Source organism: Tenrec ecaudatus, chromosome 1 (assembly GCF_050624435.1).
Source record: "Tenrec ecaudatus isolate mTenEca1 chromosome 1, mTenEca1.hap1, whole genome shotgun sequence".
Taxonomy (NCBI): Eukaryota; Metazoa; Chordata; class Mammalia; order Afrosoricida; family Tenrecidae; genus Tenrec; species Tenrec ecaudatus.
This window is the reverse complement of record NC_134530.1, coordinates 162,992,011-163,016,316: the sequence shown is the minus strand read 5'-3', so window position 1 is coordinate 163,016,316 and position 24,306 is coordinate 162,992,011. Positions and strand designations below refer to the sequence as shown.

Genomic DNA, 24,306 nt, shown 5'->3' with positions numbered 1-24,306 from the left:
CCTTTTCCAGGCAGGCTTATTCCAAGTTAAGGAATTTCAGGGTGTGGTGTATGTGGGCAAGGGTAGGAATTTTGATGCAGTTTGAGCAACGTTGGGGCAATCTGAGGAAGGTATAATCAATCGGAGGTGCTGATATTTCAGTCAAAGCCACAGATTACACGTTTCTCTTGAGCAACAGAGCATGTCCAAAAGTTGCTTCAAGATGACCCAGAGGGGATTTCCTCACCCATAGTGAAGAGCATCTTATATAAACCTCCCTGACCCACTTCCTTTTACCAGTGCGTCTCTTTGCTTCCGGGTCTGTGCTTCCCTTACACTGAGAGGTAAACACCCTGCACTTGGTTTGGTCTGTAAAATAGTGATTATTTTTCAGATTTTGGGAAGCTACAACCCACTTTTGCCCTTAGCACAGCTGAGTTGCCTGTATTTTGTCCCAAGTGGAGTAGCTTTTGCTGTGGAGTTAGACCAGCATCAGGAGTCAAGGTAAGGTAGGGTCTCTAAAAACCTGAATTGATTTGATGGTAGTGAGATTGGTGATTTTGTATTTAATTGGAGTGTGGCAAAATGGGTTACATATCAGACTGCCAACCTCAACATCAGAAGTTCAAGTCCAACAGCTGCTCTTTGCAAGGAAAATCTGTCTGCCCTCATAAGAAACAGAGAGAGTGCTTTTCCTTTGTCCTGTAGGGTCTCCATGAGTTGGAATCAACTCGCTGGCTATGCACTAAGGTGATGTGTGATAGTGTCAGTCTGTCTGGGTGGAGGACCAGAGACTCTCATCTGGGAATGTGAAGAGCCTTATGGGCCACAGGACTCTTCCCAGTTTAGCTTGAGTGACTAATACCCTAAGGATGGATGATTCTCCTTCATGGATGGGGTGGGATGGAAGGAACATTGTAGGACAACCAGAGGGAATCTTTTAGATTTTACTTCTCCTCCCCATTCTATCTACAGAGGAAAAAATCTGCCCAGAAGCACAGATCAAACACAGCCAAGGAATGTCAGTACAGATCTGGGGAAGGCTTGTTGACCTCTAAATCCCTGATGGAGAAAGCAAGGATGCAATGAGGGTGTTTGGAAGGCGGGGCTAAACTTCTTGTTTCTCCTCACAGGTTAGCTGGAGTTTGGCAACATGACCAAGCTTGAAGAGCACTTGGAGGGGATCAGGAGCATCTTCCAACAGTACTCAGGGGAGTCTGGGAACCCTGATAAGCTCACAAAAGGCAAAGTGAAGCAATTGATAACAAATGAACTTCCCAACACCCTCAAGGTATGTGGGGCCTCACATCTGAAGCTGCTCCATGGGATCTTGTCAAGGCCAGGAGGACGGTGTTAGCACAAGGAGAGGGTGAGGGGCAGCCCCACTTAGAGCCCTACTAAGAGGGGCAGCCCCACATACAGGGCTATCCACCAGCTTTGAAGAAGTTTCTCCCCTTCCCTTTCTTTATAGCTCACCTGTCACCTTCGGCTGTACACACTCCTCTCTGGGATCGGTTTCCTCACGGCTGGGAGGATGTGGGTGCTAGGAGCTCTGGGGTACCTTCCAGGTGGACCCTTTGAGGAGTCCAGGGCGGTTCCCCAGTGTCCTCTCTCCCTCCTCTGTCTGTCACATGAGCTTAACTCCCAGAGTCTGGATAATGAGTTAAGTTCCTAAGCCTCCCTGAACCCCCAGGATGAACTTTGAGGGGTAAGGAGTCTCTAGAGAAGAGGCCTGGGCCTTGTTTGGATTTTATGAGTGCACAGTCTCTGTTATCCCTTTCTCCTAGAACACTAAAGATCAACCATCCCTCAAGAAACTGTTCAGAGTTCTGGATACTGATGAAACATCATTGGTTGATTTTGATGACTTCCTGGAACTTACGTTCAGGATGCTGGCTTTGAGATATTCCAAGAACGAGACCCAGAAATAGTAGAAAGCTCTCCCTGGGGTTCTTTTCCATCAATGTTGGATGATAGCCTCACACCCATTCACCACAGTCCATCCTTGTGAGAAGAAAATCAGATACAATAAATATACTCTTGACATGTTGCTAGCAGTGTCTGCATTATTTCATGTCTTCGTGCCCATGATGCTCAAACTTGATCATACCTCATTCCTCTAAAGTTCTCATTTAATCCCACATTTGGTTGTTGTTCAAAAAATATGTGTTTAGGCCCCACTATGAGGCACTACATCCCTCACAGACCCATAACCCTACAGCGGACAACACTGGAGACACAGTGTGGGAATTGCACCCAATCTCACCCCACCACACCGAGGCAAAACACTAAGGGAGTGCAACAACCACAGGGGAGCAGAGCAAGAAGTCCTGAGGGAATACCAAAATTAGACTTTGGGGCCAGGGCGTGGCACCCCAGCAGACTGAATTGGGAAACACTCCTAATGGTCAACAAAGAGATCTTGAACTATTGGCAGGCTTTTCTTTTTTTGTCATTCGTTTGTTGTTGTTGTTTTGGTTTTTTGTTGTTGCTTTGTTTTGCTCTGTCTTGTTCTTATGCATATTATTATCTCTGTAGGTCTATGCAGATAAGATAGGCTGGATACACAATCTGGAGGAGAAAACACTGGAATAGACAGTTCCTAGGGAACATGGGAGAAGGGGAGGTGGGAGAAAAGTGGTGTTAACAAAGCAGGGACAAGGGAACAAGTGATCCAAATGGATGGCGAGCAGGGTGTAGGAGGCCTGGCAGGGCTTGATCAAGGGCAGTGTAACTGAGAGGAATTGCTGAAACCCAAATGAAGGCTGAGCATGATAGTGGGGCAAGAGGAATGTCAAAGGAAATAGATGAAAGAACTAGGATGCAAAGGGCTGTTAGAGAGGTCTAAATTCAGGCATGTATATATGTAAATATATTTATATATGATACAGGGAAATACATCCATGTACCAACATTCATACATTTAGTATTAAGGTCGCAGAAGGACAATGGGCCTCCACTCAAATACTCCCTCAATGCAAAAACACTTTGTTCTACTAAACTGTCATTCCATGATGATCCTCTTCTCCAAACAGTTGCTGAAGACAACTCGGTGCATAAGCAAATATGGACAATAAAGCTGATGGTTCCCGGCTATCAAAAAATATAGTATGGGGTTTTAACGGCTTGAAGGTAAACAAGCAGTCATCTAGCTGAGAAGCAACAAAGCCCATATGGAAGAAGCACACCAGCCTGTGTGATCATGTGGTTTTGAAGGGATCAGATATCAGGTATCAAAGAAAAAAATCATATCATTGTGAATGAGGGACAGAGTGGAGTGGGGACCCAAAGCCCAGTTGTAGGCAACTGGACAGCAGAAGGGTCACGGGGAAAAGAGCCAGTCAGGGTGCACCGAGCAAATGAAACATACAACTTTCCTCTAGTTTTTAAATGCTTCCTGCCCACCACTATCATGTTCCCAATTCCACATTACAAATCCAGGTAGATCAGAGGATGTATACTGGTACAGATAGGAACTGGAAACACAGGCAATCCAGTGATGAGAGTGATGGGAGGGTAGAAGGAAGGTGAGGGAGAAAGGGGGAACTAATTACAAGGATCTACATATAACCTCTTCCATATGGGATGAACAAGAGAAAAGTGGGTGAAGGGAGACGTGAGACACTGTAAGATATGACAAAAGGATTATAATTTATAAATTGTCAAGGGTTCATGGGGGGGGGAAGGGAAACTGAGGAGTTGATACCAAGGGCTCAAGTAGAAAGCAAATTTTTTTAGATTGATGAGGACAACGAATGTACAAAGGTTCTTGGTCCAATGGATGTAAGTATGGATAGTGATAAGAATTTTATGAGCTTCCAAAAATGATTTTAAAATGTGTGTTTGTGTAAATGTCACTATGTGTCCATTCATTCATCTATTCAATAACTAGTCACTGCACACCCGTGATAGCTAGCTCCTTCTAGAGACAAAATGATGGCACTCATGGAGTCCCTTCTCTCTTTCTTACCCCTACAGTATTATTGGCATATAATTAATAAATCATACATTCAATAGTTCAATCATATCAAAAAGAATCGCACCATCATGACCACAATCAATTTTAGAACATTTTCTTCTGTAGTGTACTACTTATTGTTACAGCTCTCAGTTTTCCCCCAAACTTCCCTGCCTGACCCCCAAGTGAACATTAATCCATTTATGGTCTCTGTAGATTTACCTATTCTGGATTTCACATACAAACAAACAACAGAAAAACTAACAAAAATAACAAGATGAAGCAGATAAAACCTCAATCTAAAAGAAAAACAAAAAAATTGAAATTAAAATAAATCATAAGGAAAATCAAATGATAATGGGGTGAAATTTTACCCTAACTGCATATGCAATATTATGCTTTCCAGTGCATTATACATGTTAGCAAGCCTATTCCCATCCCTGGTCCAAGGTCAGTGGGGATTCCACATGGACTTAAAGCATGTGTATCTATCCTTCACCTTAAAACAAACAAACAAACAGCTTTAAAATAGGTCAACACGGAGATCAAATGATAATATATAACATTTTGACCTAACCGTGTCTCTCTCCCCTAATCCACTGTGCAATGCTCTGTGTGTGGTGAGAGGGCTCTTCGCATCCCTCAGCTGGGAGCAGCGAGGGTTCAGCTGAGGCTGAATCCATGTGTGGATCCTGCATTTAGGCTTCCCTGTCATCCACAGCCTTCTACAAACCACGCGTTCATAATTTAAGCACACAAGCTGAGCCTAGAGAAATTCTAATTTCCAGAATTAAAAAACCTTTGGGTTTGGATTATATTATTTACAGTCCTTGGATCACTCAGAATGGGTGCGTCTTCCATGTGGACTTAGTTGAGGCCTCTCTTCGATGGCTGCTCGTTTGAAAAGAAGCCTTCAAGGCTCCGGATGCTATTCTTTGAGATAGCCAGGCTCCACCTAGTTCCTTCCCCACAGTTCGCTGTAGCACTCATACCGTCAGTGACCTCTTCATGAGGAAGACCATCAAGCAGGGCTGGGTCATAAGAAACAATTGTTCTATCACTGGGGCTAGAATTAAGTGCAAGTCCCCAATCCATTCATGTGCCTATGGCTCATATATATCCCTGGTTCATCTCAGAAACAACATCGATCTTTTATAGTAAAGAACGTTATTAATCATTGCCCTCTGGCATCACTTCCTTTTCCGTCAAGTCAGTGTTGATTTATCGTGACCCTCCAGAGCAGGTACAAATACCCCTGTGTGTCTCTGAGCCAACAAATCTTCAGTGGAATAAAAAGCTTCATCCTTTCCCTGCAGAGCTGGCTAGTTTTGAACTACTGACCTTGAAGCTAGCAGCACATTGGTATGGAACTTAAAACACTGTTGGGAAGAGGAAATTTTGAGTGTAGGCCAGTTATGAACCACAATACATGAATTATTGAAATGTACAGAGAGATTAAACTCTTCCATGACAAGACACTAATCATACAAACAATGGGTGTTAGTGAAAGGGATTATTTATTTACAACAACAAAGTTATACCTACGAGATTAATAAAAGTCATCTGAAGGAAGGAGGGCCTTCAAGTTGTAAGTATGTGGTGGTTCAGGACCACCATTCACTGGGCACCCTCAAGGCAAGAGCTTGAACCAAAGTCCAGTGTTTGCCAGTTCTATGTGCGTAGGCTAGTAGTGGTCTGCTTCTTCTCACACTGGGGAGTTTCAGCCTGAAGACCAATAGGTACAGGGGAGTTTGAGGTAAAGCCCAGTTCACATAGTGGGGTATCCACATTGGGTTTGCCTGGTGTCGCTTATGAAGGATTTTGTGTACCTTGAAAGAACAGAAATAAATTCCAAGAAGTTTATAGTGCATGGATCACCAAGAGCTACATTGAAACTAGGTCAAAAGTGTCCAATCAGGAACCTAAATCTAGGTCTCTCGTGGCCTGAACAGTAAGTATTACTTAGCAATTTTTCCTGTTAGGCGCTTGTGCCTCCTCCTTTGAGTAGAAACCAAGATGTAATTGTTTTCTTTGAGACCTCCATGTCCCCTTTCTCTCAATGTTTTCCAGACTTTGACTCTTGATGGCAGTAGGGAACCAGCCTGGCTCCTGGGCTCAGGAGCTCCTGGTGGTTTGGAGCTGCTAACTTTGGGTTTGGGTCATAGCCTCTATGCCACTACTTCATAGCTGCATTGTCTGGAACTTTGCATTTAATAGCATTCTAATCAGGCCTACCTATTGCCTCTCTCCACTCTCCACATGAGGAAATGAATTACAGAAAGAAAATCTGTTCTATTGAATTCCATGTGAAAGACGTGTTGGTTACGTGCTTGACTGCAGCCTGAAAGTTAGTGGTGTGACCTGAACAGCTCCTCCACGGAGAGAGAGGTGGCCGTCTGCTTCTGTGCAGACGACAGCCTTGGGAAGCCCATGGAACAGGTCCACTGTGTCCCCCAGGATGACTGTGAGTCACAGTTGACTTGGCAGCACAGTGTCTGCATTTCTATTAGAAAATAAAGAGACGCCATCAAAGGAAGACTCCTCAGAGAAGACACTGGAGAGTGATGATCGCCAACAGGAAGGAAAGTACAGTCAGGAGCTGGGGCTTGGATGGAATTGCTGGTTCAGGCTGGATGCTCAAGGTGCGAATTGAAGGCAGAAACAGATGATGGAGGACCGTGTGCACAGACCTGGAGACCAAGAATTCCTGGCAGGTGGAAACTAAGCACCTGAACTGAGCACTTGGTCAACCTGCTTAGAGAACAGGAACAAAGTCAACATGTGTAGGACGGAGCGACTGAAGCAGGGAGAGGGGGGAGACAGGATGTAAAGGTGACAGGGAGCGGGTGAGCAGGGATCTAGAGACTGTTAGAAGTGCCAACTGGCAAGCGCTTGGCAGCTACGCCAAAGGTCTGAACTTGACCCGATGTGCCTTGGAGGAAAACATGGAGATCCACTTCTGAAATTCAGCTCTAAGCCAGATGGAGCAAGGCTCTACTCATGAGTCTCCTTGAGTCCGAGTGGACTGGACAGCAACTAGCAATAGAGACCACGGGGGAGAGATGAGCTAGGGAGCTGCAGGGAGCGTTAGGAAGGGAAGCGAGATGATTCAATGAACGTTAAAAACAAAAGGAAACCAAGCTGATTCCAGGAACCCAAGCGGAAGACTAATTTTGAGAATGACGAGTGCAACGAATGTATAAGGGTGCTTTGCTCAATTGATGTATGTACAGACTGTGATAAGAGCTGTATGAGCCCCAATAAAAAGATTAAAAAAGAAGAAAAAACCACCCCCGCATCTAGGAGGCAGACAAGAATGAAGTTAGGAGAAATTACACGATGGGTCCACCAGATCAGGAGTGTACAGATCAATAGAATACAAAGCTTATTTAAGTATGTAGTTTTAAAGTTACGATTAGCTGTCTTAACAAATGGAAATGGAAGAAAATCAAGGTAACTTTAATAGCATTTTCTTACCTAAAATTGGTAAAGTATTGTTTCAACCATACAAAAACCATTATTGATTTTTCTTCTATTTGAAGCCTTTGAAATGCCTATTTTAAAAATGTGTATTTTGTATTACCTATATCTAGTAGCCTAATGGCTTTCTAACTACGAGATAGGTAGTTGGGAACTCCTGATGGAGAAAGATCGGACTTTCTCCTCCCGTGAAGCTTGATGGTCTCAGAAACCCACAGGGGCCTTTCTCTTGTGTCCTGTAGGGTGACTGAGTCAGGCCTGACTCCGTGGCAGTGAGTTTGTTTTTCTTTCTTTTCTTTTTTTTTTACATTTTATTAGGGGCTCATACAACTCTTATCACAATCCATACATATACATACATCAATTGTATAAAGCACATCCGTACATTCTTTGCCCTCATCATTTTCAAAGCATTTGCTCTCCACTTAAGCCCTTTGCATCAGGTCCTCTTTTTTTCCCCCTCCCTCCCTGCTCCCCCCTCCCTCATGAGCCCTTGATACTTTATAGATTATTATTTTGTCATATCTTGCCCTATCCGGCATCTCCCTTCACCACCTTTTCCGTTGTCCGCCCCCCAGGGAGGAGGTCACATGTAGATCCTTGTAATCGGTTCCCCCTTTCCATCCCATCCTCCCTCCACTCTCCCGGTATCACCACTCTCACCCCTGGTCCTGAAGGTATCATCCACCCTGGATTGCCTGAGCCTCCAGTTCCCATATGCACCAGTGTACAACCTCTGCCCTATCCAGTCCTGCAAGGTAGAATTCGGGTCATGGTACCTGGGGGGAGGAAGCATCCAGGATATTTCTTGGTTGCTATAGCAGCAGTGACAACAGACGCAAGTGATTTATTGAGGGCCCCAGTCTGCAGAATGACTACCTTCACCTATCTAAAGGCCTCTAGAAAAAGACATGGCCTAAGTGACCTTGGTGACTTGTCAAATACTGGTCTGCTTTAAACATCTAAACCACTTAGAAAAGTAATTTTTGTCTTGTATATGGTTTAAAACCACTTTGTATATACATTGTGTACATAAAAAATATATGTTGCTCTTAGAATGGGAATAAAAAAGTAAAGTCAGAACACAGGTTTTAATGAACAGTTTTTATTAAACAAATGACCTGCCTGGTTGTTTAGATGGGAGTGAGAGTAAAGGCGGCAGGATGAGGGCAGGTTGGGAGACAGGATAAAAGAGAATAGTTGAAAGAAGGGGGTAGCTAGAGATGGGAACAAAAAGACGGATGTACGGCCTCAAGAGAAGGTGGAAAAGTCAGAGAGAAAGGCAGCAAAGGAATGCCGCTTTACTAAGCTTTGGGGACAGAAGTAAATCATTATGTCTACAAGGAGCCTGCGCTTCCCCCGATTGGCCGTGGCCCCAGCGGAAGAGTGAAGGAGCAGGAGAGGTTTCCGTGGGACATCTTGAGAAGGTGAGGGGTCACGTTATGCTTGCTGGTGACAGAGAAGGGATTAGAGATGCTAGCTAGGGCTGATAACCATAGTGTGACTGCGTGATCGTTTATACCTGCCTTTTAAGAATATGGAATATGGATGAAGATCTTTTTTCTTCAGTAACTTCTCCCTGCTGGACGTGGGTGAAGCGCAACCAAGAACTGTCCTATCTCGGCAGGCTGCTGCGGGTGCTTCCGGGGTTGGAATCCAGCCACATGCCGCTCCAGGCAGCTCTGATTGGTAAAGACAGGGCTGCAAACATTTTAAAAACAGCAAAGCAAACAGGGTCCTAAGCACATAATTATATATATTAAAGTAAGAAGTCCCAGATGTGGTAGCAGCCACGAGGCCCAAGATTTCAAATTAGTTTTTTAATGCTCGTCTCTTCCCTGTGACCCTTCTGTATGGGATGTCCAGTTGCCTACAGATGGGCTTTGGGTCTCCATTCTGCTCTCCCCTTCATTCACAATGATTTGATTTTTTGTTCTTTGATGCCTGATACCTGATCCCTTCGACACCTCGTGATCACACAGGCTGGTGTGCTTCTTCCATGTGGGCTTTGTTGCTTCTCAGCCAGATGACCGTTTGTTTGTCTTTAAAGAGGGAAAAGGGAAGCAGCTTTGACTTGGAAGTAGACTATCTGGCCGTGCCAGGATTTGAGAGAAACGTGAGGGGATGCAGTACGTTGTGAACGGTTTGTGGAAAGATAAACTTGTGCAAATAATAAGTCTTTAAGAAGGTTAGAGAAAGCAGTTTTGCCGTAGCAAGTCTGGTTGTACCAGAGGATGGATAGTAAAGCTAAAGTTGAAGGTATCCAGTAAGTTGTAGAACATTTGAGAAAAGTTTGAATGGATGGTGTCCTTCATTTTTTGAAATCATTTTGTTAGGGCCTCAGACAATGGAATGAATGGACAAGACAGTAGAGTTGAGGGCTTTTAGATCTTATACCAGGCTGTAGCTGTCATTGGGTTTAGCACTCTCTAGGCAAAGGGATGATAAAGGATTTCAATGCCACTTTCCTGAGCATGGTGCTGAATGTCTTGCTCTTCAGAAAGACATTTCATGCAGCCTACTGGCACACCACATGGGAGGTCGAGGAAAAACTAGGGTGTCTTAGTTTTCTGGGGCTGCCTTAACACAATGCCACCGACTGGGTGGCTTGAAAGAAGAGAAATTTATTCCCCATAGTTCTGCAGGCTACACACCCATGTCACAGCTCAGTCATGCTCTCCCCTCTACGAGACTACTTCCTAGTGGCTGTTGGCAATTTTCAGGCTTCCTTTGCGATTCTAGATGCCCCTGCCTCTGGTGTTACAAGGCAGTTCTCCCCACATGTCTTGTTTTCATTTTTATAAGACTCTCATCAAAAAGGGATTATGTTTAGGACCCATACGGTGATGGCATGATCTAATCAATGTCACAAAAGAGAACCCCTCTTTCTTAACAGGGTCATCCTGACTGGTTGAGGGGTTAGGACTTCAGCATACCTTTTGGGGGGATGCAATTCAGTCCATAGCACTACATATCAGGGCTTTGAAATCAGGTGCAGCTGGATTCAATGGGATGACAAAGAGACAGGCCTGATGCAGGCGAATAGCTAGGACTGGCCAGTTGATGTGGCCAACATAAAAGGTTTTCCATGTCTAAAATAAACAAATAAGCAAGTTAGGTGATAAAAACCTGCAACTCAAGGATTCGGGTTTCCCTTGCTCCTCTGATTTCTTTTACCATCTAACACAGTTCTGGACAAGCAGAAGCTTAACTCTTGCTCTTTCAAAACTCAACTCAGGCATTAATCTGACAGAACTTTGCTAACTCTCCCTCCCTCTTCTACAGACAAGAAGAGAGACAAAAACACCTCTCTTGGGCTTCCAGGGTATGTGTCTTATTCTTATCACCTACCTTATTTTCCATTTGCCTACCTTGTTCTATTGAAACTATTTCTTTGGGTGTCTGTGATTATACTGGACTGAGGGTTCTTTGGGAGCAAGGGACCTTAGTGCAGTATCTCACTCATAGTTCAGGCCCCATTAGTCCCTGCAACAGCCTACAGAATGGTCTCTCTGTCCAGACTCTGTTGTTATTTTTTGTTGAACTCAGGGCTGCATCACACACAGCAGAGCAGACTGTTGCCCTGTCTTGTATTAGTGTTCATGCTCTACTTTGAGGAAGCCCCTCTATCCAAGGTTTATTTTTAGTGTCTTCTGATCGAAAGGGCTCATTTCCCAGAATTATATCAGGCAAGGAGTGCTGGTGGAATAGTGGGTTACATGTTGGGCTGCTAACTGCAAGGTCAGGAGTTCGAATACACCAGCTCTCTGCAGCTCTTTACTCCCATAAAGAGTTACAGTCTCAGAAACCCACAGGGGAAACTCTACTCTCTCCTACAGGGTCACTCTGAGTCAGTGTTGACTTGATGACAGTGAGTGAATATATCAGACAATGAATGTCCTGTTGTGATCCATAAGGTGTTCATTGGCCAGTTATTAAGAATAGATTGCTAGCTATTTCTTCTTAGTTCATGTTCATCTGGATGCTCTGCTGCAAACTATCCACCATGGATGACCCTGTCCATATCTGGCATACCAGTGTCATAGCTTCCGGCATCATAGTCATACAGGTAGCGGACTTCTACTCTGTTGTTGTCAGGTGCCATCGAGTTGGTTCCAGCCCATAGCAACCCTATGCACAACAGAACAAAGCACAGCCCTGCCCATCCTCTCAATCGTTCCTATGCCTGAGCCCATCGATGAATGCACTGTCAATCTATCTCGTGAGAGTCTTCTTTTATCTCTGCCCCTCCACTTCACTAAACATGATGTCCTTCTCCAGGAACTGGTCTCTCCTGACAATATGTCTGAAGCATGTAAGGCGAAGTCTTGCCATCCTTGTCTCGAAGGAGCTCTCTGGCCATACTTCTTCCAAGACATTTTGTCCTTTAGCAGCCCATGGTACTTTCAACATTCTTTGCCAGCACCATAATTCAAACGCATCGGTTCTTCTTCACTCTTCCTTATTCAATGTCCAACTTTCACATGCACACGAAGCCATTGAAAGGATCATGGCTTGGGTCAGGTGCACCTCAGTCCTCGAAGTAACCCCCTTGCTTTTCAATACTCTAAGAGGTCCTGTGCATCAGATTCTACTAATGCAACTTGTCTTTTGACCCCTTCCCTCTTCCCTCTGTAAGCATTGACTGTGGAGCCAAGCAAGACAAAAATCCTTGACAACTTTAACCTTTACTCCATTTATCATGATGTTGCCTATTGGTTCACTTGTGAGAACTTTGGTCTTCTTTACATTGAATCATAAACCGTCCTGGACTGTAATCCTTGATCTTCATCATCAGGTTTCAAGTCCTTACTTTCGGCAAGCAAGATTGTATCATCTGCATATCGAAGGTTTTCAATAAGCCTGCCTCCAATCCGGATGCCACAGTCTTCTTCATATAAACCAGCCTCTCCGGGTATTTGCTCAGTGTGCAGATTGAGCAGATATGGTGGGAGGATGCTACCCTGACACCCACCTTCCTTGATGATAAACCGTCCACTTTTCTTGTTCTGTTCCTACAAGTGCCTCTTGGTCCATGGACAACGTCCCCATGAGCACCACGGACCGCTCTGGAAGTGTCATTCTCCTCAAGGTTCGGGGGGCAAGACCTCATCTTCCGTACTTCAGACACACGGTCAGGAGAGAGCAGGCCCTGGAGAAGGGCATCATGTTTAATAAGGCGGGGGGGGGGGCAGCGAAAAAAAGGAAGGCTCTCAATGACATCGAGCTGACCCAGTGTTCTCAAGGTTAGATGCCCCCGCTGCCCACTGCCCAGAGGACAGAGTGGTCTCCTTCAGGCATAAAGTATCCCAAGCCACTCACCAGATTAAAGGCTCCTAATGGTTTGCTCATGAATGTAGGAGAAAGTCGTTTTACAGATGGCTTCTTGTCACTCAGCTCTCATTTGTTTTGCTACCGCTTGGCTACTGCCCCACCTCACCTAGCAGTTACACCATCATGGCACGTCTTTTATTCTCCTTGTGGAACCCATAATGATCTGATATTATATAGGTTACTTATTACTGGACTTGTGAATTGCCTGATTCTTCCCTAGACGAATAAGAGAACAGGAGCACTGCCTGTCTTGTTTACCCATCACCTGTAAGAGTGCCTTGCACCTACTGGCGCTCAGTGAATGTTGCGGAGTGAATGAATAAACAAGTGAGTGTGATTTAGGTTGCATTGAGTTGCTGTTTCTGATTGAGGGGCATGAACAGGTGATGCAGAGCAGATGAGATGCTGTTGGTGGTCGAGGTCATTCTGGCAGCAGATGAGTCGCCCTATCAAAGGTTTCTGATATCTTGCTGTGTGGGGCAAACTCTTTTCCATAGGGTGGCAATAGTTGAAGGCCATTCTGACCACCTGCTTCTTTGTTTCAAGGCTCCAGACCCTAATCCCTTAAACTGCTTTCCCATTGTGATTTCCTCTTTTCACTATTAAGAAGAGCCTTCGAAGTTGAGAGTGTTCTTCTTTCAGGGAATCATCCCTGATTGAATAAGGCTCCTAGTTACATTCAAAATATATTAAAAGTTAATTAAATACAGGTTTACAGAGCAGGTTAGTTTTTCATCCAGCCATTTACACATATTCATTTCATGTCACTGATTGCAATCCCCATAATGCAACACCACTTAACCCACTTCCTCTCACTTTCCTGTTTCCTTCCTCTTCTTTGCTAACCTTTCTAAATTTTGTCCTTGGGTAGATGCTGTCATTTTGATCTATAATTGTTGACGGCTTTAAGGTGTGATTCGTGTTATTGCTCCACTTTATCGAGAGACTGTTTGGCTGAAAATTGAGCAGTGCAGGTGATTTCATTTCTAGACCTGAGATGATTAAGGCTCAGAGTGTTGGTTGCACTTGTCTCTAGCTGAAAAGTAAGCCTGTATTTAATTTTTTATGATTCTGAGTTTTGTTCTGCAGTTTTCTCCTACTCTGCCTCAGACCTTCTCAGGGGATCCCTTTCAGAGCAGTTAGTCATGATAGTCAGGAACCATCTAAGTGTGGAGAATGACATTGTTTGGCCCACTGGTCATCGGACTAATGATCTCCATGCCTCTTGGACTTTGTGCACTCTTCTTCCACCAGACAGAGGCCAATGGTTGCCCCTTCAATGGCTGCTCATGAACTCTTAAGACCCTGGTCGCTACTCACCAGAGTAGAATGAGCCTCACTGTCTATTGTGGGAAACTCACACTGAAGGAGATATGGCGAGGACGACATTCCCTAGTTTATAAGAGATGGAATCTGGAAAGCGAATATTCCACGGTGGGAAACCCTCCATTTTTGTAAGTTGGAGGTAAAGTCCAAGTACATGATCCTGCTTTGGTATCATTCCCACAGACCCTCCCTTAATAGCTCTGCTGCCTTAAAGTGAGCACATGATGGATTCTATCTCCCGATAGAAGCAGACATTGTCCTTCTCCTGTCTCTTCCCACTGTGTCACCCAACCCCCCTCATGCCTTCCCCAATGCAGGTATTGGGTTTCCTCACCTGTGAGTTCAGGGACCTTCATGTACATACCACCCAGCTTGTGACATATGTAACTACTGACTATGCATGTCTTAGGGCTACCTATAAATGTCCCAAGATAGTAAAGGTTCACTCTCACTTCTCCCAGTTCCATGTGATCCATCAAGAGGAGCTGAGGTGAGCATGCCACCATAAATGTGTCAGATTCTTTTATTTTACTCTCTCCTCTCTCATCTTTCCTGTCCTGTGATCCTGTGACTTTATGATAATCTTTATATGCTATCGCTGCACAATCGTGCCTTCTGGCCCTTCAGTTGTTGGAGGCTGGCTTCCTCTGACTGTCTATGTGAACTATGTTATGCCAATTGACCTTGGGGTGTCCTAAAACTACAATCTTGAGTCCCCAGACCCAGCTACTCATTCATTAAAGTATTTGGTGGTCATGTCTAAGTAGTTTTCTTAAGTTTGCCTCTGTTTGCATCACCACATTCATAGCTATAGCTGCAGCAAAGGTACTCATGTATAAATACTCATGTGCAAATATCATCTGCCAATATACATACAAATATTCAGGGGTATACATACTCCCACACTCCTGAAGCCCGTATATCTATCCATGCATCTATTTGTAGCTGACTTGTGTTGCCAAATTGAATATATAACAGCATTTACCTCTGTTGCCTTTGACTCCCACTTTTCTCCCAGTTTCCCCCTCCTTCATCATTTTTGCTCACCTCTCTCTTATTGTACATTGCCTTCACCTTTGCCCAAGTTGACACATGTCTACCTTTTAGCCAGTAGCTTTCCCCGTTTGTCCCCCCTGGCCCAATAACTTTTCAAAGGCATGCAAAGTACACTAGCCTCTTTGGTCTGTACTCCACTGAGGACAGGAGGGTGAGGAGCAGCACATGAGAGAAGGGCTAAGTGAGAAAATGTAGAAAAGGTCAAAGGGAAAGAGAGGGACGAATGGAGAGAGCTGGGGAGAGACTGTGGCTGTTCTTGGTCACATGCCAGAATCCTGCTAACCCTATGTGCCTGCCCCCGGGGAACTTCCCCCTGCTCTGTCCTCACCTCAGGTCTTGGCACAATGTCCTTCCTCACTGTGCAAGCTGCATGTGATCATTCTGGGGAGTGGGATAACCTCGGAGGAATAAAAAGGGAAAACTCACAGAAAAATGGAGACCCTTGCAGAGACAGGTCAGCTAACCACTCCTGACTTCAGCCTGGAAGGGGATCTCTGAAGATGGGAGGTGGAGACCCAATTGATCAGGGAGCTGAGAGGAGTCTTGGGGGCGACCCTTGTGGTGGCTGTAAGTTCTAAGAAGGAACCGGACTTGAGCAATCAGTTGTGTCAGTCTTGTTGCTCCTTTGGTAATTGAATGTCAAAACCCATGACATAGAACTTTCAAACATAAGCTTTCAGCAACGATTGAGAGATGGGCAGTGTTGAGGTTGTATTCCAGAGTTTACTTCAGAGAAGGGCTTGTGTAAGATTGCCTCGCTGGGCTGGTGAAAATTGAGTTTTTTTCTTCCCAACAGGTCTTGGGAAACAGCACACAGTCATCCTGTTTGTCTGAAAGGGGCTGTGGATGTCCCTGCGGCACTGTGGAGACCTGACTGGGTTCATCCTTTCTGAGGAATGCCATCAGATCCTCTTTGTTTCTCCCTTAGGCGGTTGAGGCCATCTCCTGATGGGTCTAGGGCCTGCACGGTCACGCTGACCTCAAATACAGGTCATGGACCACAGATGGAGACACTCTTCTTAGACACAAATATGATCATATCCTACCCATCTCTAAATGCCTCACTGAATTTGCCCTCCATTTTCAACTGAATACAATGTTAGTTAGCTTTTGGACTAGCATCTAGCCACCATCCTGCTCTCGGCATCACCCACGTCCCCCCTCCACATTACCACTGCTCCTTCCATGTGGTCAGGCTCCTAGCTGCCCAGGCCTTTGCTCACAGGGTCTCCTCTTTCCCTTGATGACTGGGCTAACATAAATGATCATGATACAGTGCCTCATATACGGCAAGTCCTCAATGCATGTCAATTGAATGGAGGAGTGGACAAAATAAGTGGATGGATAAGTGAGTTAATTTCTTCCTCAAATTCTAGAACCAACTGACATTACCTAGGCACCGGCAGCCCCTTGGAGTGCTTCTGGTCAGGCATCTCGGCAGAATCTGACCAAACACCACTTTTCTTCCTTGTCCCCGGCAGGAGGTACCAGAGTGTACTCCTGTCAAGAGTTGCTGTCTCAGAAACCCACAGCAGTTCTACCCTGTCCTAGAGGGTTGCTGCGAGTCCGAATAGATTTGATGGCAATGAGTTTGTTTTTTGGACTAACCTCAAGTTTGTGGGCAACTTGCTTTATAGAAACTAAGGATGGAGTCTTGCAATGACAATGGCATTTGTGGGGAGCAGGTGCGCTGTGGAGTCACACCCTTCCTGGAATCTTAGTGTCGAGAGGCGCTCCCTTACCGCTCCTCATGGAGGGGTGCCTCACCCTAGCAAAGGCAATGGCAATGACAAGCCACTCAGCCGTGTAGCTAGAGTGGAGGGAGCAGGCTACGTGCACGTTCTTCCAGGTGCTCAGTGTCCCACATACGGGGACTGGAGGAGGTGGCCCCTGTATTCTTGAGAAGCGCGAGTGGTCAAGTTGTCTCTTATTCTTCGTCACTAAGATGCTGAGAAAAAACAAACAAACCCCAAAGTTCATGTTTTCCCAGAAGGACTCATTAATCATAGAGGCAGCCCCCAGTTCTCGAGTGGGAGTGGCACGAGCCTTAATTTTGAGATTGCACTTCAGGTTTGTGAGTTAGGGGATAGATGGGCTTCCCCCTACTTAACAGAATTGTTGTATTGGAATGGAAGAAATTAATGGGATGGGAAGGGTTGACGGCCCTTGACAGGTTTTCTCAAATGCTGTTTAAGGAAACTCCCACAGGGTCTTTTAAGTGGCTAATTGGCCAATCTTCCCCTGGGGTCTAGAACAACCCTCTCACAATCAGACAACAGAGAGAACTCAGGTGTCTAGGAGGGTCTGTCCTGACCTTTTGCTGCTGACTGCTCTATCTTCTCCCGACTCTAGGTCACCAGATGGCGACCTGCCCAATCCTCAAACTCCTCCTCACATGCCGTGCAGCCAGCCTTCCTGCAGAGGCCCCACTTTCTGCTCCAGCTCCACAGTGTCCTAGGGCCATCCCACCATCACTAAGACCCTTCCCAGGGACAGGGGGGCTGGGGGGGGGGTCAACCATCCACCATGGTCCCTCCCTTCAGGAACTCAACGTCCAGTGTGCAGAGCAGGGCTTATAAGCCCATTCTTGAAGGGCAACAGTGGAAGCGTGAGAGAGTTCTAAGGGCGTCGGGTCCAGCCCCACTGTCAAACGGACCCAAGGAGCGACACGTGAAATTTATGAAGGCAGAAAAGAGGGTGCAGGGGACCCAACTCCATTCCCAGGAGAAGCAAGAAGACAAAGAGGCCAGGTTTTTGCAGCAATGTGTTTTTGTAGCTCTTGTTAATCATACACGTCAAACGCATGGGCCATGTGCTGGTCTTGGCATTCCAAGCGTTCAGAGGGAGTAGTACTTCAAGGGGAGTACAAAGCATAGAAAAGACGGAGGAGCAAGCATTCTGTAAGATAAGCGCACTCTATCTGTGCATGTGTAGAAAACAACCTTGTCCTAGCATTTGTGGGGAGCAGGTGCGCTGTGGAGTCACACCCTTCCTGGAATCTTAGTGTCGAGAGGCGCTCCCTTACCGCTCCCCATGGAGGGGTGCCTCACCCTAGCAAAGGCAATGGCAATGACAAGCCACTCAGCCGTGTAGCTAGAGTGGAGGGAGCAGGCCACGTACACGTTCTTCCAGGTGCTCAGTGTCCCACATACGGGGACTGGAGGAGGTGGCCCCTGTATTCTGGAGAAGAGCAAGTGGTCAAGGAAGTCCTCCCAGAGGTGGTGGTATTGACAGTGTGCCCTAGTGGCCCATGAGGGACTTACTGGAGAGCAGCATGGGGAAGACAATTCCTGGTGAGAAGGTGCAGAGGCTGGAGAAAGCGTCCATGCCGTTCAGAATGAGTGTTTAATAGATGTGAGGGATGGGTGTCTCGGCAGGAAGGATAATGAAGGGTTTGACTTGTTCTATGCCTTCAGGGTGTAGGAAGGACACAATTAATACCTGGAAATGACCAGAAGACACCTGTTGACTCAATGTAATGACAGACTGCCTAAGTGTTCATGCAAATGGAGGACGCTCCCTTTTCCTGAAGAGTTCAACCACTTGGCAGAGGTGTTCCAGATGCTGGGACATGTTGGATTAAAGCCGTACCTTTCATGCTTTTTAAAATAAGGGATCATCATTTTCTTCAAAGAATGTGGCAACACTAGTTTGCCTGAACCAAGCGTGGGAAAGGGGCTTTGTATGCCTGAAACATCGGTCCTCAATGCTCCTGTTTGGCAGTCTGGGCTGATAACCTGCTTCCTGGTCTCAGTCCCTCCCCCCCGCCCACCCTGCTGCTTCCTGCCCCACTCTCTCCCCCGAGAAGAGAGCAGGGAACACGTAGGAAGTTATACGCAATTTATGTGTTCAACGTTTGAACATTTATATGTTCAATGTTTGCTGAGCATCTGCTATGCACCAGACATCTAGGCTCTGGGAATTAAGCCGCGAACCAGACAGGTGCCAAACACTGTGTCCTGTGGGGGAAGCAGGGCCACTGTCAGGCGTTTCTGGCGCATAGTGATACGTCGTGGAGGGGAAAAGGGAGTTAGCTGAGGGAACAACTGGAAGCATCTAGTCCTGGCAAAGCTAGTGATAGGATTCAGGCGCCCCACTTCCCAGGCTGGTTCCCTTGCTGCTTTACCAAGCTGCTTTGAGAAAATGATAGATCTGGTGGCTGTTTTCCAGAGCTGGCACAAGCTAAATGCCCGCAGGTGTCAAGTCCCCAGAGCGGGTGTAGCAAGCACTGCTCAGGGTTCTGAACTCCATTACCCACGCTCACAGCCCGGACTGGTTCCTGGAAGCAGCCTCACCTCTAAAACCTTTGCACTCACAGCCAAGCCGCCTGGACCTGCCCAGGTCCATGCAGGTAGGTTACAGCCAGGCACTGAGGCAGAGCTGAAATCTGATTCTCCATGTCTCTCCATTCTAAGCCATAACGAAGGAGCTGGGGGAAATGTGCCCGGTGGAGAGATTGGGATCAAATGCCTCCTTCTCAGTTCACTCATCCCGGCTCCATCCCGGTATGACTTCGAGCTGGTCCTTGACCCACTCCACTCTCAGCTTGTTCGCTGTAAGATGAGGGACGAGGTGCCTGCTAATCGTTGTCCAGGTCCCCCAGTGCTAATTCTGACAGTCTCTTCTCCACCAGGTAAGGTAGGGCAGAGAACCATGATTTGGGTCCTGGTCTTTGCGAAGCCCACCTGGCCTGTTTGTAAACTAGACAAGAATTCTTTTTTAAAATCATTTTATTGGAGGCTCATACAACTCTTATCACAATCCATCCATCCATCCATTGTGTCAAGCACATTTGTACATTTGTTGCCATCCCCATTCTCAAACTTTTTCTTTCTACTTGAGCCCTTGGTATCAGCTCTTCATTTTTCCTCCTTCCTCCCTGCCACCATCCCTCAGGAGCCCTTCATAATTTATAAATGATTATTATTTTGTCATGTATCACACTGTCTGACATCTCCCTTCACCCACACTTCTGTTATCCATCCCCCAGGGAGAGGGTTATATGTAGATCCTTGTGATTGGTTCCCCCTTTCCACACCCCCTTCCTTCTACCCTCCCGGTACTGTCACTCTCACCACTGGTCCTGAGGGGTTCATGTATCCTGGATTCCCTGCGTTTCCAGTTCCTATCTGTACCAGTGTACATCCTCTGATCTAGCTGGATTTGTAAGGTAGAATTGGGGTCATGATAGTGGGGGTGGGGGTGGTGTGTGACACTTTCAAATCAGAAGACAGGGAGATAGCCCGGATGAGAAGCTGATGAGGCAGCCTGGCAGGGAGAGAAGCAGTAGCCCTGAGAACTAGGGGCTCAGGCTGGCTGCAGGTTCTGGAGAGAGAGAGGCACCAGTTTTTCCTGATTGAGCATCCAGCTACTGACTCAATCCTGGAAGGACATCTGGGACCCTCAGGTTGGTCAGCTTGCCCTCGAGAGGCTTCAAACTGCATCTTCAGGCCTAAAACTTAAGTTTAAATCCAAATGGCCTCCTCCGTGTTGCTGAGCTGGGAGCAGTGTTCCTGTCTGTTGACTGGCAGGTGGCTGCTCTTTTCACGTCAACAAGCTTCCTGGCAGGAGTCCCTGGTGTGCAAATGGTTAACCAGAATATTGGATATTCACACCCATCCACAGAGGTGCATCGGGACAAAAGCCTGGCGGTAGAGAGAAAAGCTTAGGGACCCAATTTAAATATTAAAAATGTGCACTGAGGGCTCATGGTATTCCTAGGTACTTTCCAGTTTATTCCCCCACAATCCTACAAGGTGGACACTGTCCCGATCTCCCTGAACAGCGAAGCAGCGGCTGAGGCCCAGAGATTTGCCCCAGGACGATATCCCACTGAGTCCTGGTAGCAACTTTCATAGGGAGAACTCCTGTCTTCCTGGAGGAAGACTCACAGAAGCTGCATCCTATGAAGGCTATTTTTTCCCTTTCTTTCTTCCAGATGGACAAGACTTGGACGCCTCCTTCAGAAGAAACCGCGATGGAAAACCCTACGCAGTGCAGTTTGACTCCACGACAAGAGGGGTGCCGTGGCTTGGAATCGACCATGACAAGGGTTTAAAATGTAAAAACAGAAAGAAACGGTTCTTCCTGAGCTGATGGTGCAGCTAAACTCCTTGACTCTGGCCCCTGTGCGCCCCTCCCTTCACACTAACCCCCTCCCCCCACCCACCTGTAGCCACGGTCTGGATAGTAAGTCTGTGTTGCTCAGTGGCTCTCTGATCACCGGGATGAGAGTGCCAGTCAACACACCCTTGTCCCTCCTGAGTGAGCCCCCGCCCCCGCCGCCCCATTCCCATACGCCTTCCCAGACACAACCCTGAGGAGGAGGTCTGTTTCTGGAGACTTCCAGCAAGGGATGGCTGTGCTGATGGTGTCGGGTGAGCAGGGGACCGGGTTTGGGAGGGGAGGCAGGACGCTGACCTCTGCTTTTGCCTTCAGAGCTAAAAGGGCTACCTTGGCAGGCTCCATCAGGCCATTTCTGAAGTCAGAGGTGGGGAGAGGGGAGTGGGGAGGGCGTGAACCCAAGTGAACTCCCAGCTCTGAGGTTTCTCATTTTTGATATGACCCAGGGGACCTGATGTCTTGTGAGTGAGATGCAGGCCCGTGTAATGTTCCCCCCTCACACACCCCCACCCCCGTGCAGGCCAGAGCAGGGCTGGAGGGATGAAGCACACTGACCACACACCACTGGCTTGGAAGCAGACTTTATTGTTCACCCTCAGGCCTTACACCCACAGCTCAGGCCAAGTGCACAGCTCTGCAGGGCTGAAGCTGTTTCCCCATCATGCAGAAGCCTGGCTGGGTCCAGGGAAGGGTAGCCTGGTCCCTGACTAGTGGCTGTGGCCATGGCCGTGACCTCCGTGGCTGTGGCCATGGCCGTGGCCACCCTCACCAAGGCCTGGCCCGTGGCTGTGGCCTTCAGTTGGAGGAGCATTCTTGTGCATCTCCTCGTGGGAGGCGTGGGTCAGGCGTGCCATCAGGATGATGTATTCCTCAAAGGACAGCTGCTTGTCAACATTGGTGTCCAGGTCCTCCATGATATGTCGAATGGCTTTTTCGTCCCTTTTCTCCTTCTGTGGGTGAGGCAGAGAGGCATTCAGAGCAGGGAGTTGCCCCGGGTGGGAACTGGATCATGCAGCCCATGACAGGTGGTAAGTACACAAGGGAACCTGGCTCTTGGGGACCCAATTTAAATATTAAAATGGTGGACCAAGAGCCCCTGAGTTCGGAGGTGCTTTCCAGTTTGTCCCCAGCGCAATCCTACAAGGCAGACACTGTTACGATCTCCCTGAACAGAGACCCAGGGGCTGAGGTCCAGAGATTTGCCCCTGGATGACATCTCACTGAGTCCGAGTCCTGATAGCAAATTTCATCAGGAGAACTCCTGTCTTCCTGGAGGAAGACTCAAGGAAATTATATTTTATAAAGGCTCCCCCCACCCCACTTTGTTTCTTGCAGATTGAGAAGACTTGGAAGCAGAATGGGGATTCCAATTCCCTTCTGGCTGCACAACCCAGTCTTGTCCCATGGCTGCCAAGCTTCTCCTTCCCAAGGCAGTTCCCTAGGAACGTCTCTTTCATTTGCAAAAGAAGAAGCATTTCAGGACACAAGGTGGTGGAGGACTTGAGGGGTGGACACAGAGCAGGGTGAGATTTACAGAACAGCTCCTTGTGCACTGAGTCTCCCCTTCCCGGCTTATCACTTTGCTTCTCCAGGGACAGTGTCCGTGGGGACTCTCAGACAGGAGAACCTGTCCAGCAAATCTGAGCGACACGTGTCCTCTTGGCTGTACCCTTCCTTGTCAGAAATCCCCAGTGTAACACCTCTTGCTGCTGCCTTCTCCTACTTCACCGAGATGGGCAGGGGATCAGAGAGGGCTGGGCTGGTGACTGAACCCAGAGCATCTTGAGAAGAGAACAAGGAGGCTAGTGGAACACCCATGCCCTCCCCCCCCCCCCACCTTTTCTCAGAGGCCAGGAGAGAAACTCACACATGTACTGAGTGCATTCTACACGCCCTTACTGGGCTGCAGCTGCCCCCAAAGACTTAAAAACAATTTTAAAAAATGAATAATAGGTCCTGGGACTTAGGAAAATCCTCATAGGTCTTCTCCCAGAAGCCTCCTCTGGAACCTGGGACCTTTCCACTTCCTGAGGAAGGTCATCTTGAGTGGCCTTTCTTCTTTACACTCGGGTCTCAGCCCAAATGTCCTCCAGGAAGGCCTTCCTCCTCCAGCTGGACTCAGTGCCTCTTCCTTCCCCATTCCACATCACCCGCGAGACTCCAGCTGACTTTGGTCAAGACTTTTTACCATCTGAAGGCATCTTTGAGGAACATCGCTAACCCCTTTGTTGGGGGCGGTGCTCCCTCCCCTGGGTTAATGGGTCCCCTGAGGGCGGGGCCTATGTCCTGTTAATCAGTGCTGGACACATGGCAGCTTTGCAGTCACCTCCCTTACTTCTGGGGAACAATGCGCCCACGGCAACATTTAGTTGCCTTGCTGGACTCTGAGCCCACCTTTGCAGGCTTAGTTGAAGGGACTAGAATTTTCTTCATGACCGCTGCAAGACCCCCTTCCCCGCCACCCTAACTGGATCCCAAACGGCCACGAGGCGGGGCCAGGCCTGCCAGGAGTCCCACTCTACCTTGAGGAAGTTTGCCAGGTCTTCAACCACCAGCTGCTTGAACTCCTGTTGGTTCAGGGTATCAGGGTGACCCAGGCGCGTCGAGTGCTGATGGAAGATGTCGATGATGGTCTGGATGCTCTTTTCCATCTGTGACATTTCGCAAGCCATCTTCTCACAGTGTCTGAATCACGGAGGAGAAAGGGATGGGGGGCTTGGAAGAAAAGGCCACCCGCTTCCCTGGTGCCTCCCACTGGCCGCTCACAGGAAACACACACACACACACACATACACACACACGCTCATGCATGAGGAAAACAATTTTTAGAATTTGTGAGAAATGGTAAAAAGCAACATGAGTGATTTGAGGGCAGGAGGCTGTCATAGAACACGATGCAGGGAGAGGTGAAGGAACTCGAGAGGGGGCAGGCTCCATCAGGGATGGAGGGACGGAGGGCATGCTGGGCGGGAGAGAAAGAGAGGAAAGGGCAGTAGGCTCCTGGGCCGGACAGGCAGCATCCGCTCACTTACCACACGGAGGAGGCAGGC

General features: G+C 47.4%; 1 protein-coding gene across 1 annotated transcript; it reads right to left on the bottom strand.

Annotated features, from left to right (window-relative positions):
• Nucleotides 1-21,963: 21,963 nt before the first annotated feature.
• S100A9 (S100 calcium binding protein A9) lies at nt 21,964-23,928 on the bottom strand. The gene is made up of 2 exons (XM_075540373.1): nt 23,779-23,928; nt 21,964-22,206 (listed from the first exon to the last, which is right to left on the bottom strand). The coding sequence occupies exons 1-2, from the start codon at nt 23,926-23,928 to the stop codon at nt 21,964-21,966; spliced, it is 393 nt and encodes a 130-aa protein (XP_075396488.1).
• Nucleotides 23,929-24,306: the final 378 nt, after the last annotated feature.